A 16,076-nucleotide genomic window follows, 5' to 3' on the forward strand; every position below is an offset into this window, starting at 1 on the left:
ATAGGGTGTTGTTGTTGTTAGGTGCCATCGAGCCATTTCCGACTCACAGAGACCCTGTGCGCTAAGCAGAGCAGAACGAAACACCACTCGATCCCACACCAGCTCCATGATCTTTGCTATACTTGAGCCCATCATCACAGCCACCGTGTCAATCCATCTCGTTGAAGGCCTTCCCCTCTTTCGTTGACCCTCCACCTTACCAAGCACGACATCCTTCTCCAGGGAATGGTCCCTTCTGACATGACCAAATAGGTGAGACAAAGTCTGGCCATTCTCACTTCCAAGGAGCATTTCGACTGTACTTCCTCCAGGACAGATCTGTTAGTTCTTTTAGCAGTCTGTGGTACTTTCAGCATTCTTCTCCAGCACCACAACTCAAAAGCATCAACTCTTCTTCGGTCTTCCTTAATCACTGTCCAGCTCTCACATGCATATGAGGGGAATGAAAATATCATGGCTTGTGTCATGCATACCTTAGTCCTCAAAGACGTATCTTTGCTTCTCAGCACTTGAAAGAGGTCCCTTGCAGCCAACTTGCCCAGTGCTATACATAGCTAGGAGCTCTGGTAGCATAGTGCCTAAGGCACTTAACTGCTAACCAGAGGGCTGATGGTTCATACCCACCAGCCACTCCTTGGAAGGAAGGATGGGCAATCTACCTCCATAGTGATACCACCTCAGAAACCCAAGGAGGGGTCGATATGAGTAGGGTCCGACTCCATGGCACATAACAACAATATACGTCATCTAATGTCCTGACTGCTGCTTCCACTGGTGTCGATTGTAGAACCAAGCAATGTGAATTCTTTGACGACTTCAATCTTTTCTCCATTTATGATGATGCTACTTAGAGGTCCAGTTGTAAGGATTTTTGTTTTCTTTATATTGAGATGTAATTCACACTGCAGACTATATTCTTCAATCTTCATCAGTAACTGCCTCAAATCATCCTCACTTTCAGCAAGCAAAGTTGTGTCGTCAGCATATCGCAGGTTGTTAATGATTCCTTCTCCAATTTTGATGCCAGGTTCTTCTTCATATAGACCAGTTTCTCGGATTATTTGCTCAGCATATAGGTCAAGTAAGTATGGAGAAAGGATACAACCCTGATGCACTTCCCTTGTTCTGTTTAAACTACAACCTCCTGGTCTAAGTACAGGTTCCCCATGAGAACAATTAAGTGTTCTAGAATTCCCATTCTTCTCAATGTTATCCACAATTTATTATGATCCACACTATCAAATGCCTTTGCATAGTCAAAGTAAACATCTTTTTGGTATTCTTTGCCTTGAGCCACGATCCATCTGACAGCAGCTATGATATCCCTTGTTCCATGTCCTTTTCTGAATCCAGCTTGAACCTCTGGAAGTTCTCTTTCAATATACTGCTGCAATCGTTTTTGAATTATCTTCAGTAAGATCTTACTTGTGTGTGATATTAATGATATCATTCGATAATTTCCACCTTCTGTGGGAATCACCTTTTTTTGGAATGGGTACAAATATGGATCTCTTCCAGTCAGTTGGCCAGGTAGCTGTCTTCCAAATCTCTTAGCATAACTGAGTGAGTGCCTCCAGCGGGGTACCCATTTGTTGAAACACCCGAATGAGTATTCCGTCAATTCCTGGAGCCTTGTTCTTTGCCAATTCCTTCAGTGAAGCTCCGACTTCCTCTTTTGGTACTACTGGTTCTTGATCATATGCCACCTCCTAAAATGGATGAAGATCGACCAGTTCTTTTTTGGTACAGTGACTGCATATTCCTTCCATCATCTTTTGATGTTTCCGGCATCATTTAATATTTTGCCCATAGAATCTTTCAATATTGCAACTCGAGGCTTACATTTTTTCTTCAATTCTTTCAGCTTGAGAAATGCTGAGAATGTTCTTCACTTTTGGTTTTCAATCTCCAGGTCTTTGCACATTTCATTACAGTAATTGGTTTTGTCTGCTCAAGCTGCTCTTTGAAATCTGTTTAACTCTTTTATCTTGTCATTTCTTCCATTGGCTTTAGCTACTCTCCGCTCAAGGGCAAGTTTCAGAGTTGCTTCTGTCATCCATTTTGGTCTTCTCTTCTTTCCTCATCTTTTTAGTGACCCCTTGCTTTCTTCATGTACGATGCTTTTCATGTCATCCCACAATTCTTCTGGTTTTGGGTCACTGGTGATCAATGCATCAAAGCTATTCCTTAGATGATTTCTAAATTCAGGAGGGATATATTCAAGATCCTATTTTGGCTCCTGTGGACTTGTTTAAATTGTGTTGAACTTGCATATGAGCAATTGATGGCTGTTGTACAATTAGCTCCTGGCCCGGTTTTGGCTGAAGATACTGAGCTTTTCCATCACCTCTTGCCACAGATGTAGTCAATCTGATTTCTGTATGCTCCATCTGGCAAAGTCTAGGTGTACAGCTGCTGTTTGTGTTGTTGAAAAAAGGTATTTGCAATGAATAAGTCATTGGTCTTGCAATATTCTACCATGTGATTTCCAACATTATTTCTGTCACCAAGGCCAAATTTTCCAACTACTGGTGATTCTTTGTTTCTATCTTTTGCATTCCAGTCACCAGTGATAATTAACACATCCTGATTGTATATTTGGTCAATTTCAGACTGCAGACTTCCTCACTAAGATTCATTCAATTTCCCGTTTTCCCACTTGCATCCCTGCTGCTGCCCCCTCACTCTGTCCCAGTCCCCCTGGCCTTTTACTCTCCTTTCCTGCCTTTCCACTTGTGGGGTGTGGCCTGGGTTCCCTCCCCTCACCTGGACCCCTGCCACTGACTCCTTGTTCTGTCCCGTCCCCCTGGCCTTTTTCCTCTCCTTTCCCCCCACTTTCCCGCTTTGCCACTTGTGGGGCATGGCCTTGGTTCCCTCCCCTCACCTGGACCCCTGCTGCTGACTCCTCTAGCATATAGGTACACAACTGTAAACGTCTACTGAATGAATGTTCTCATGGGTGAACCAGTATATTTACTAAGGAAAGTTTAAATATTTACCACTTGAAGCCTCTGTGAGATCTGAAGGTAGAACAGACTCTTCAACTAAACATCCAGCCTGTGTTAAACCAGGTCCAGAAGAAGATTTCTTGGGGAAAAAAAATTAAAGATTAAATTGTATGACACTGTATTAGTTATAACCAATACCATTATAAGATTTGAGTAAGGATGATTACTTGAAAAAAATTAAAAAAAAAAAAAAAATCCTGGTGCTAAATCTATCACTTCCATTATCTAGCTATTATAAAAATATGCAGAAATCTATCGAGAGCATTTATTATAATTGCAGCCCAAATATCCTACAAAAAGCAATTCTCAGCTCCCCAGGAAAGTTTAAAGGACATATTTTTATTGCCTTACTATTTAAAGTCTAGAAAACTGTGTTAACTATAATCCTATAAAGATGAAATTGTCAATTAAGAAAAAATAGTATATAACTACTAATCAAATAACAAACGATATCAGTAACTACAGTAGAAAAAATTACAACTACTCCTCATTTATCCACTATCTTGTTATACATTTCACATTTTGGCATGACAACCAAAGTAAAAAATCTACTATCCAACTATTGTGTGCATTAATGACATACATCTGGCAGTAACAAACGCCAAAGTATGAGGCAAGAATAACGCTGGCAGTGATGGTTAAGGTTATGTGCCAACTTGGCTGGGCCATGAGTCTGGTTTGGCAGTTATGTAATGATGTAATCTGGCAGTCAGGTAATGATACAGTCATCCTCATTTTGTGACCTGATGTGGTCATTCTCCATTTTCACATAATGCTGATTTTCTCATAACAACCTGGCCTCTAGAACTTAACTATGTCATACATGTGGAACAGGGTAACTGAAACATTAATCTTTAGAAATCAGTTCTAATTCATGGCTTATGTCCAAAAAATTAATCAAAGTACCAATAAGAACCAATACTATTGCTTTTGTTAGAAGATGATTTTGTATTATTTTGAATAAAGTAGAGGGAGCAGAATCATAAGCCACTCTGAGATGAAAATGAAATCTATCTGACTCCAAAGAATCTTTAATGACTATCAAACATTTGTTACGCCAGTTCAAATAAAATCAATATGAGATGCACTGGATCTCTGTAACAGAGAAAGTAAGGGAAAAAAAGTTCCAACTTTTTATGGCATTAAGTGTGTCCTCTCACTACTTTAGAAATGGGAAGCTATTCTATCAAACCAGAACCAAGACAATGATGCAGGAAAAGTCAGTCACAGAGAATCAGCTTCCATTTACATTTTAGTGACTGCCCAGGATCTTCAATCGTATTTATTTTCCCCAAAATTCTGTAAAATTTGTATTGGTTATCATTTTTGGTAATCTAGACAGGTTTTAGGTAGCTATAAGCAAAAAAGTCCCTAACGTCACTTGAAAGAAATAAGCAGAGCAAATGAGGAATCACTAAATAGCACCTGTTTCTTAGCCAGTATTATAACAGGTACTAGGCAACACCCACAGACCTGAGGCGTACATGCCATACATTATCTCCTCATTTACCAACTACACTTAAATATTATGCTTGCATGCCTGCCTCCCAGACAGACAAAAAGCTCCTCAATGACAGAACTATGATTTATTCACTGTCAGACCATCAGCATCTAGAACAAACCTAGCATACAAAAGATCATAAAGTCTTAATCTTTTCATAACATATCAAAACTGTGTCTAATAACCAATAAACCAACCAAAAACATTCAAATGCAGGAAAAATAAATACAAACACATATATAACTTAAAACACCACCTACAAATAGTATGGCAGAACAAGGGAGTATAACTGAAAATGGGCTTATACAGTTTCAAAACTGCCAAAGTAGAAAACCAATGTTTTAAGTAAGTGAATTACCTCAGAAAGATCTACAGGTGACGTTTGAACAGTGCATGTTCTGTCTGTACCGGGGAAAGTATCAGTGCTGACTAACTGGAGATTAATTCCCTTTTTTCCAGCATCAATCAGATTTTCATTAGAGTTGCTCTGATAGGATATTCTCCGACGTTTGGATGATAACTTCACAGAGAATCCAGTCTGTTGCCATTCTCTAAAATCTTTTTTGATTACATATAAGAAACAAAATAACATGGGCTTAACTGTGTTTTTTTTATAACATCACTTGTAAGTTTTATACATTATAATTTAGGACAATTTAGTCTTGGCTTTAAATACTTTATAAATGAAAACAAAAATCTAGTAATTTTTATATTCAAAAATAAAATTCCACTAAAAATCAAGAGAATGTGATTACTTCAGGTACTTGAAAGATAATAAAAAATTATTAAATAGATTTAATTTTTCAGACCCTAAAATGTACAAAATAGATTGAAAAATATTTGCACTACTCATATGGATTTATCACTGCATTTTTACATTTAGATCAACACTTTCTGTTTTAAACATTTTAAAGGATGTGGTTATGTTCTCCTACTTACTCTGCTTCGATGATATATGATTTTATGAAAAATACAACCACAATGGGCCTTTAGTTCTTCCTACACAAGAAAAGAACTTAATTCTCTGCAGAATTACAATAATGATGTAAATACAGTATTTTAAAACCCAGGTAAAAATTGAAAAACAGGTACATTATAAACTACAACTATAAATTAGTATATCTGAATGGGCACTATACTCTAGAGGTGGTGAATCTGATTTGTCTTGACTAACAAAGCACTGAACACAAATAGGTTTGAAAAATGTATCTGAAGATGGCATCAAAAAGTCAAAATAAAATCATTTGGAATCTCTCATCATCCCTTTGGAATTTTAAGAGTTTAAAGTAAGTATCAGAGCTCGGAAAGAAGGTTGGGCAATCTACTTCTGTAATGATACCACCTCGGAAACCCAAGGAGGGGTCACTACGAGTCAGGTCTGACTTGACGGCACATAACAACAACAACAATTAGAGGAATCATTGTGATGATTATAGTTACACTAAAACTTTAATTCTAATGTTTGAAATGCTTTGTGATTCAAAAATCAAAAGTGGCTATTAGAAAAAAAGAGCTATAATCTAATGATTATGATAAAAAATTTGACACATGATTAAAATTCAGATAGGATATATTCATTTATAATATCAGGAATGGGTATTTGGTTTTCACACACGTGCTTGGCCAAACGTAAAAATAATCCTCTAAAAATTAAGGGTTGTAAATTCAAATTTGCCACATGCTCTATTCTGAAACTTAAATGACATAATCAGCTCTGACATTTGAAAATTCAAACCTTAATTGTGACCACATGGGAATGCTAGCTCAGGAATGCCAGATATCAGGTTTTCTCAGGAGAAACCAGCAATCCATTATTTTTGTGGTGAAACATCCAAAATTTTAAATGTGAGGCTCCATTGAAAAATAAATTGTACAACAAATTTGCAACCTCTGTTCTGCAACCTCAGTTTGACGACAGTGTAGAATTAAATCTTTTTTCTATCTTATCTTAGGAGTTTATCTGCATAAATACTGAAGTCAAAATCAACTGAATGCTTTCTACTCACTGAAGTCTGTAGTCTCAAACGCTCTCTCTTCCTCTGAGAATTCCGGACAGTCAGCCATTTTCTCATTTTCCTTTATGGAGTGAAAAGCAGACTGGAAGGCAGATATTCGCTCTCTTAATGAATTAACATTTCGATACAGTACAGGGCTGCCCTGTTAAAGTACACAGACATAGAGGGTATTAAAAATCAAGTAAAACATAGTTTCTATACTCTAGGCCTGTAACCACTGAATCCCAAACTAACTACACAAAGGCTTTTTGAAGATCAGGGGTAATAAATTAGTATAGGAGAGCTTCTTCTCCTTTGAATTACTCATTTTCAGTTTGATTATTTGGTGTGCTATCATCTCAGCAAAACCTGACCAAAGAGGAATAGCTGAGTGGTATATACAGATGCACAGCTATCTACTGGTTAATATTGATACTAATGATTCCACAGATCATACTAAGTCTGAATTAGGTGGAAAATGCATTAAAAAAGGTACCTAGCCAAAACACATTTCTGATTATTTTGGGGCCAACTCTTAAATTCTTCCTGGGGCTTTAAGGATTCTCTTTCATATCTTAAAGTCAATTACCAGAGACAACCTCAGCAAATCAAATTCGAAAGGGAAAAAAGTTGACCGCAAACAACGCATGAGAAAGGCCAGCCCAAGAGACTATATGCAGAGCATAAGAAAGCACTGCATCCTGAAGGAGACAAGAAAGAAGGGGCAGGACAAGGAACTTGCCTCTTTAAAATTTTACCAAGAGTTGTACTAAAAGCATCCAATGAAGTCATTTGTGTAATGCCTTTGTCCCTTGTAAATCTCAGCACACCTAGTTGAATCCAAGCTACTCTCATTACTCATCTCTAGTCCATACAAGCATTCTTTCTCAGGAGACCAGAACAAAAGACAGAAGTTTCATAGTAGCCTGGCTAGCTAGCACTCTTACATTACCCTCTCCACTTTGGCTCTCCAACTAAACTCTCCTGATTTCATGGCACACGGGGAACTTCCTTAGGGCCAAAAACCAATTGTTCACTTAAAATACAAAGCCAAGTAATCAGGTAGTCTAAGCTCTGCGGAAAGAAAGATTGGGAAATACAATTTATACTAGCAAAGACAGAAGTGCCAGAAAAATGCAAATAATATAAATTAAGAGTTGTGCTTGCCTATAAAATAATTTCTGATTAAGTCCCCTATCCAGCATTTTTCTCCTTTATTATCTGGACCACAAACATATTTCTACTTATTTAGAGCTTCCACTCTATTTTTAAAAAATTACATCAACAGGCAAAAGCAAAAAAACAAAAGTTACCTCCTGCTAAGATATCATATGGAGGAAAATCAGTTAAAATCTTGAAGCCATGCTTGATGACCTATTCACAAATGTGATTATGTACATTCATAAAGCAAACTCTGTTACATAATAATAGAACATTTTAAACTCAAATATGGTTGATGATGTAAACCTTTAAGACATAATGGCAAATAATATTTATAAAAGGCTAATGGTCAACTCTTATCCTAAATTGACACAATTTACCTTGAATACGTTTTTTTATACTCATATTTGAACAGAATAGGGGTAGGTCTGATGTCCTAGGAATGTGAGTACTTTGAAATGCTGCTTAAAATAAAATTTAAGATCCCCTTATCAAAACTGTTTTTCCTTTATTCCCTGATGAAGAAAGAGAGTGATACACATACACAAAGTACAGCAAACATTTAAAGCGCTTTTTTAATGCTCTGTTTCAAAGAGCCTATGAACGAATTGTCAGTCAACAACAATCATTCGACATACCAGCAAATTTTAGGGGTTGATGATACCAGGGAAGCGGGGGTTGGGGCAAGAAAAGGAAGGAGATTACATTCTACAGTGAAAATCTGAGAACATATTAATAGGTGTTTCAGGTACAAGAGATGTTACTGAGTAACGTGGCTGAGTCACTAAAAGTGCTGCTTTAGCTAGAGTCAGGACAAAGCTCAATCTGAAGTTAATAGTTGAAGAGAAAATGATGAACAAGTGGCAGTTAAGAGACCATACTGGAGGAGGGAGGCATTCTGCAAGAACAACGCGGAACAAGAGCAAGAGCCCTGAGATGGAAATAGGATGGAGGCAGAAAGAAGTTCGGCACACTTAGAGAATGGAAGGAGACAGGGAGATGAGGCTACGGGAGGGCAGGGCTCGGTTCTGGGAGAGCAGTGTGAGCTTCAGAAATAGGTTTAGATTTAATTCAAGGAAAAACAAGAAGTCAAGTGAACAATCTACTTTATTATCTAGAGATATCACTGTGACTGCTCTGTGGAATGGGAGATAAATTAGACAAAGAGAAAAGTAAGATGACCAGTTAGGTCATCCTTTATTATCTGGATCACAAACATATTTCTACTTATTTGGAGCTTCTGATAAATTTAATATGTGTAATAACAAATAAGGAGCTCTGGTAGCATAGTGGCTAAAGCACCTGACTGCTAACCAGAAGGCTGGCGGTTCAAACCCACTGGCCAGTCCTCGGAAGGAAGGTTGGGCAATCCTACTTCCGTAGTGATACTGCCTCGGAAACCCAAGGACGGGTCGCTATGAGTCGGGGCCGACTTGACGGCACATAACAACAACAACAATAACAAATAAAATGCTCTGCCCAGTAGATACTGAAATGCTAAAGACCGTGTGCTTCATGTTCAAAAAGTAAGAAATTACGCAGAACAACAATATATTGAGGTAGAATTTATACTTCCTTTTATTTGAAATGCTATAATCTAACTTGTGAAAATATAAATTATAACTATTACCTCCCATTTCTAGTTTTTAAAAAATTACAACAGGCAAAAGAAAAAAAAAAAAAAAAAGTTACCCCCTGGTAAGGTATCATATGGAGGAAAATCAGTTAAAATCTGATTTTAGAGGCAGCTGGTGATCCAGGCAGAACCAGGCAGACAGAAGAGCTCTACAGCTGTGAAGCTGTGGAGATGTGAGGAATAGGATTAAAAAACAAACAAACCCACTGCCGTTGAGTCGATTCCAACTCATAGAGACCCCCACTGGATTTCTCAAGTGGTAAATCTTTATGGAAGTAGATTGCCCAGTCCTGCTTCTGCACAGTGGCTAGTGGATTGGAACCATCAACCTTTCTGGTTAGCAGTGAGATGCCTTAGATATTGTGTTACCAGAGCTCTAGGATAGGTTCTTGAATGTAGCCAAAAGGTACTGATGGGTTGGATGTGGGATATGAGGAAGAAGGGAGTCAAAGAATACTGGTATTTGGCCTGGGCAACTGGATGATGGTGGCATTTACTGAGATGGGGAAGTAGAGAAGAGGTTTTGGTGGGGAATGGATACCCATAGTTTTGTTTCTTTTCTTTTATTTTTTTTGGTCACATTATGCTTGAAATGCTTATTATAACACTGAAGTAGAGAGGTTGAATGGACAACTAGATAGCTAACTCTGGAGCTCTGGGAAGCTTCAGGCAAAAGATAGGTGTTTTGGAGTCATTCCTCCACAGATGATGTTCAAAGCCACGAGAAAGGATTAGATTGCCTAAGGAAAGCAAAGATAAGGGGACAAAAGAGAACCATGGAATACTCCAGCTTTATTGAGGGGAAATTGGAAGGGGAAGAATCAGCAAATAAAACAAAACAGGAATTATCAGTGACATAAGGAGAAAATCAGGTTAGATAGGTATGTTTCAAGGAGGATGCAAGTCTATCAAAAACTGCTGAAAAGTTGAGTAAAATTAAAATTTAGATTTAATTTTTTGGATTTAGCAAGATATAGGCCATTTGTGATCAGTGTGACAAGAGTCTTCTCAATGGTGTAATAGAAATAAAAGTCCAATTGGAGTGGCTAGCAGTAATGGAGAGGGTGGAAGGTAAGGAAGTGGAATGTGCCAGTACAGACAAGTGGTTCAAGGAACTTCACTGAGATGGAAAGGCAAAGGAATGGGAATAGTGGCTGAAGGGAGTAACAGGAAAGTCTAGGAAGAATTTTTTTTAAAGAAAGACATTAGCATTTGTTTATGCTAATGAAAATGACCCAAGAGAAAAAAAAAAAAAAAGATTATGCAATAAAGGAAGATAAGATAATTACAAAAGAAAAATCAGCTCAGAATAACACACGTGGTCAGAATAATGTAAACATCTGAATACTGAAGTAATCAATCTTTTGGGAAATTATAGAGGATAAGATTGTATGTGTGTATTCATGATAAAAGGTATGAGGAAAAAAAAAAGAGCTAATTCTTTATTTTCCATATAGTGGAAAGTCAATAACTAACGCCTATCACAGGAAAATTAAGAGGTAAAAGAATAAGCTTAGGGAAACAAATGCCAAAAGAATCCAGGACAAGACTTGAAAATGAAAGTCTTGAGAAAAGAGAAATCAGGGGAAAGGCAGGTGCCAAGATAATGTTTCATAAACAAACCTTATTTGTTTGTTGTTGTTACTTGCCATGGAGTCGGACTGACTACAGTGACCCCTCCTTGGGCTTTCGGAGGCAGTATCACTATCGAAGTAGATTGCCCAACCTTCTTTCCGAGGAGTCGCTGGTGGGTTTGAACCACCAGCCTTCTGATTAGCAGTCAAGTGCCTTAGCCACTATGCTACCAGAGCTCCCAACAAACCTTATAGTACTAATTGATTCCTTAAACTATGTGCAAGTATAACATCTTTATCTAAATTTTAAGAAACTTTTAGAAAAGTACTTATGAGAAAATTTGTTTACTATTAGACCATGATATCTACATTAGGTAAGACATAAGAAAGGACACAAAGTCAGGAATTGACAGTGAAAACATGGTAAGATCAGTACTTAGGTGATTTCCATATGAGAGAATTGCTGATGTGAAATGGAAGGATGAAATGCAGGAAGAAAAATGTGATGGTTGAAATAAATATACGAAAACTGATACACTTGCAAAAGGACATATGGTAGATGGCTGAGGTACGGTAGAGAAAAAGATCACTGGAGCTAAACAAGTTAAGAAAATGAGATGCCAGGATGTTAGTTCATCTATGTGGTTGTTATAATATTTAAGAACAAAAACAAGATTTGTAGAGGAACAATAGAGAACGATTTCCCATCTATTGTTCCTCTTAAGTGTTTTCTTTCTACAATGGGGGAAAGTAGAGAAAGAAATGATTTAAGCATATAGGTTCTTAGGAGTACTTAGGTGGCACAACTGGTTAAGCACTCAGCTACTATCCTCCAGTAGGCTAACAGTTCAAACCTATGCAGAAGCATCTTGAAATAAAGGCCTGGCAATCTGCTTCTGAAAGCCCACAGCCATGAAAACCCTATGAAGTGTAGTTCTACCTTGCACATATGGGGTCACCATGAGTCAGAATTGAGTTGATAGTAATTTGTTTATAGATTAATCTTAGACTTTATAAAAAAAAAAAAAAAAAATTGAATGTTCTATTAGTACTACCAAGGAGCTCTCGTTGCGTAGTGCCCACGGCATTTGATTGCTAACCAGAAGGTTGATGGTTCAAACCCACCAGCCACTCACTCCATGGGAGGAAGACTGGGCAATCTACTTCCATAAAGATTTACTGCCTTGGAAACCCAAAGGTGGTCGCTATGAGTCGGAATTGACTCAGTGGCAGTGAGTTTGGTTCTTTTTGGTTTATTAGTATTACCTAGAAAAGAGTTCAGTAATTAGACTAACTATCTAAAATTTTTTAAATCATGCATTCAAAGAATTTGTTGTACAAATAAAGAAAAAGGATGAGAAGCTGAACAAAACAGTAGAGCAAGAGCAAGCAAGGGTATTTACAATACTAGCACCTCTCAGAAGGTGCCAAAGGGGCACAGAGACCGCATCTTCTGACCGCCTCCTAATCCTACAAGAGGAAGACAGAGTCACCATCAGTAGCCCAAGGTCTATTCCTGTGAGGCCAGACATGCTGCCTCCCTCCAGCCTTTTCACCAACTCTGACACCAACCCTCCTCCGGCAGCATCCACCACTGCTCTGCTGGGTTCAGTAATTGGCTGCAATGGCCACACAGAACTCACAGATTATGGGATTTATCACAGAAGCAACAGGCTACAATTCAAGTTCAGAAATTCATTCAGTCTCTAGCAGTGAGCCATCTCACTTAGCAGCTGGCAGTCTCTCTCTCAGCAGCGCATGTCGTTTGCGTCTTTCTCTCTCTCTCAGCAGTGCATGTCTCTCACATCTCTCCCTCAGCACGTGTGTGTTTCTTAGGAGTGTGTTTCTCTCAGAAGCACATCTTACTCAGCTAGAGAGACTCCTTCTGCCTCTAGGAGGGCTCCTTTTGAGCCTGGCAGAGTGGCCAAACTAACCAATCGCAACATCAGTACTCTACATACCTGAGAGAGAACTTCCCAGAAGATTGCTTCTTGCCACTCTCAACAGAAATACGTCAGGTGGATAGCTTTAACAATCAGGAGCTACTCAGTTGCTCATGGTAAATTCTACCACGGAGTTTACAAAGCTGCCTGGCTAGAAAAGCCACGCTATGTAATTTACTACACCACAGAAAGTCAAAAGACATCACTGATGTACTGATAAAAACTGCTCAAGTTAAAAAGACAGTATTACTTTTTATACTAAAAGTAGTCTTCATTATAAACCTCACTCTAACCAAACTCACTTCCATGGAGTTGATTCCGAGTCATAGGATTTCCAAGGCTGTAAATCATTACAGAAGCAGACTGCCTCATCTTTCTCCTATGGAGCAGCCAGTGGGTTCAAATTGCCAACCTTTTGGTTAGCAGCCAAATACCTTACCTACTACACTATAGAGCTCCTTACATTGCAAATATAATTTAGAAAATTAAAAGAATTACTAAACAAAAAAGAATTATGGTTTACTTACATATATGATTTACATATAAAATATATTCATCCAAGAAAAAGCACTCATTTTACAATAGCATATACTAGAACTATGTATTAAAGTAATTCTTTTAATGAGACTAAAGTCATGTGGGGAACTCTGGTAGTGTAGTGCCTAAAGCACCTGACTGCTAACCAGAAGGCTGGCAGTTCAAACCCACCAGCCACTCCTCGGAAGGAAGGTTGGGCAATCTACTTCCACAGAGATACTGTTTTAGAAACCCAAAGAGGGGTCGCTACGAGTAAGGGCCAACTTGACGGCACATAACAACAACAACAAAGTCATGAGATATGCATTTATGTGTCTGTGTATGTCTACCCTTAAGAAAAAAAATAAGAGAAAATCCAACATCAGATATGGGATGTCAACAAACAAAAATTGACCGAGGAGACTAAAGAAAGTTGAAATTTACAGGGGTCCTTAGGGTTGTTTGCTAACAAGAAGCAGACCTGCTGCTACCTACTACTACCAGCTGCTGGCAAGTCAATCCTGACTCATGGCAACTCTATGTGCTTCAGAGTAGATCTGTACACCATCTGTACGCCATGGCTGTGAACTGTCAGAAGAAAATACCAAGGTCTTTCTTCCAAGGTACCTCTGGATGAATTTGAACCACCAACCTTTTGGTTTATAGTTTAGCACTTAACCATTTGTATCACACAAGGACTTCTAGACCTGTTGCAGGACCCCTGTAAAGGCTCAAGTATTTAAAGCATTAAGTACTTTTTAAGTAGGGCTAAAAGGTAGGGCTCAACAGGACAAGAACAGATATGTTGTTGTTGGTGTTGTTGTTCTTGTGTGCCATTGAGTCAGCCCCGACTCATAGTGACCCCTCCTTGGGTTGCCGAGGCAGTATCACTACGAAGTATATTGCCCAACCTTCCTTCCGAGGAGTGGCTGGTGGGTTTGAACCGCCAGCCTTCTGGTTAGCAGCCAAGTGCCTTAGGCACTATGCTACCAGAGCTCCTATTCACAATAGCAAAAAGATGGAAACAACCTAGGTGCTAATCAGCAGAAGAATGGATAACCAAACTATGATACACACACACAATGGAATACTACACAACCTTAAAGAATAACACAGGATTGGCAAAACACCACATAATGTGGATGAACTTGGAGGACATTATGCTGAGTGAAATAAGTCAATCATGGAAGAACAAATATTGTATTAGTTCGTTATTGTAAAAAGTCAAGGAAAGGTTTATATATGGAAGGAAATTTTCTTTGTTGGTTACCAAGGGTGGGAGGGGAGGGGAGAATACACTGTTAGGTAGAGACAAATATTGATCTGGGTGAAGAGAAGGCCAATTTACCAAATGTGAGCGATCAATATGGTGGCTTTGAGGAAGAAGAAGACATAGAGAGGTACATGGGAGGTACAGACAACAAAGAAGAACCCTTTTGCACATAGAGTACTGTGTTGTCAGTGAAGGCAAACATTAACACACGGGTGGATAGATGGGTGGACAGGCTGAACGATTAGGTATGTCTATGCATGGAGGAGTGTGCCAAGACCATGCATAGGGCTGGCAGACAATGTTTCTACAAGTGTATTTGTATGTTCTGTAAGAATTGCCAGGTATATAGTAGAGCTGACAAAGGGCAAGGTTATAGTCACTTCTTGGCCACAGCCAGCTACCCAGAGGGAGAGATTAGTTGGACCTGTGTGCTCAGGACCATAGTCGCAGAGGACATCAGGCTCAACTGTCATAACATACTACACAAAAACAATGTTCCACATCCTACTGTGGTGAGCAGTGACCGGGATCTTAAAAGCTTGCAAGTGGCTATCTAAATGCAACAATGGGTCTCTCCTTGTCAAGAGCAAAAAAAAAAAAAATGAAGAAAACCAAAGACACATGGAAATAATTAGTCCAACTGACTGGTACACCATGCGATCCTCAGCCGATACACCTATGAGAACAGAACTAGATGGTGTTCGGATACCACTGTCAACCACTCAGAGGGGGATCTATGTAGGAAATCCTGGATAGAGAGGGAGAACAATGTGGAACAAAACTCAAAATCATTGGGGAAAAAAAAAAAAAAGGACTAGGTTTGCTGGTCTAGTTGCCCTTCAGGTCTGGAACTGAACCCAGTCCTGTGGCTGTCAGCCAAACAAAAGATAGGCATGTGAGCTGAATGTTCACATTAGCTAGACACACTCCTTGGAGAGCTCAATCATGGGAGAATAAAAAGGCTGCATATGCACAGGGAGAAAGCTCGGGGGGGCAGGAGTGCATGGGAGGGAAAGACACAGGGAAGAGGTAACTATGGTGTGGAAGAAGGAGGGGAGCTGTTGACAGTGGTAAATTGTAGTCAATGTCATGAGATAAAGTGTATGTGAGCTGTTGTATGCAAAGTGAATTTGCTCTGTAAACTTTCACCCAAATCACAATAAAAATTTAAAAAAAAAAGTGGGGATCAAAACAAAAGGACTAGTAAAACTGTATCAGGAGCATTTGGACCTACAGATCTCTTCATAAAAAAGTAAGAGTTTTCCACTATAAAAAACGACTTCAAGAAACCATAAGAGATCTACATGAATGGAAGAACATCCCATGCTCGTGGACAGGAAGATCAAACATTGTGAAAATGTCAATTATACCCAAAGCAATCTATACATTCAATGCAATCCCAATCCAGATCCTATCAACATTCTTTAAGGATATGGAAAAACCAATCACTAACTTTATATGGAAAGGAAA

General features: G+C 38.7%; 1 protein-coding gene across 1 annotated transcript in view; it reads right to left on the minus strand.

The window, feature by feature from the left end:
• CDCA2 (cell division cycle associated 2) overlaps nt 1-16,076 on the minus strand; it is a 78,880-nt gene that overhangs the window by 40,020 nt on the left and 22,784 nt on the right. The window contains exons 4-6 of the mRNA XM_007938758.1: nt 6,516-6,666; nt 4,868-5,067; nt 3,000-3,087 (exon numbers count right to left, since the gene is read on the minus strand). Coding sequence (XP_007936949.1) covers nt 3,000-3,087; nt 4,868-5,067; nt 6,516-6,666 — 439 coding nt within the window. The remainder of the gene's footprint in view (nt 1-2,999; nt 3,088-4,867; nt 5,068-6,515; nt 6,667-16,076) is intronic.

The sequence above is a fragment of the Orycteropus afer genome, unplaced genomic scaffold (assembly GCF_000298275.1).
Source record: "Orycteropus afer afer isolate SDZICR_OR568_19922 unplaced genomic scaffold, OryAfe1.0 scaffold00053, whole genome shotgun sequence".
Classification (NCBI taxonomy): Eukaryota; Metazoa; Chordata; class Mammalia; order Tubulidentata; family Orycteropodidae; genus Orycteropus; species Orycteropus afer.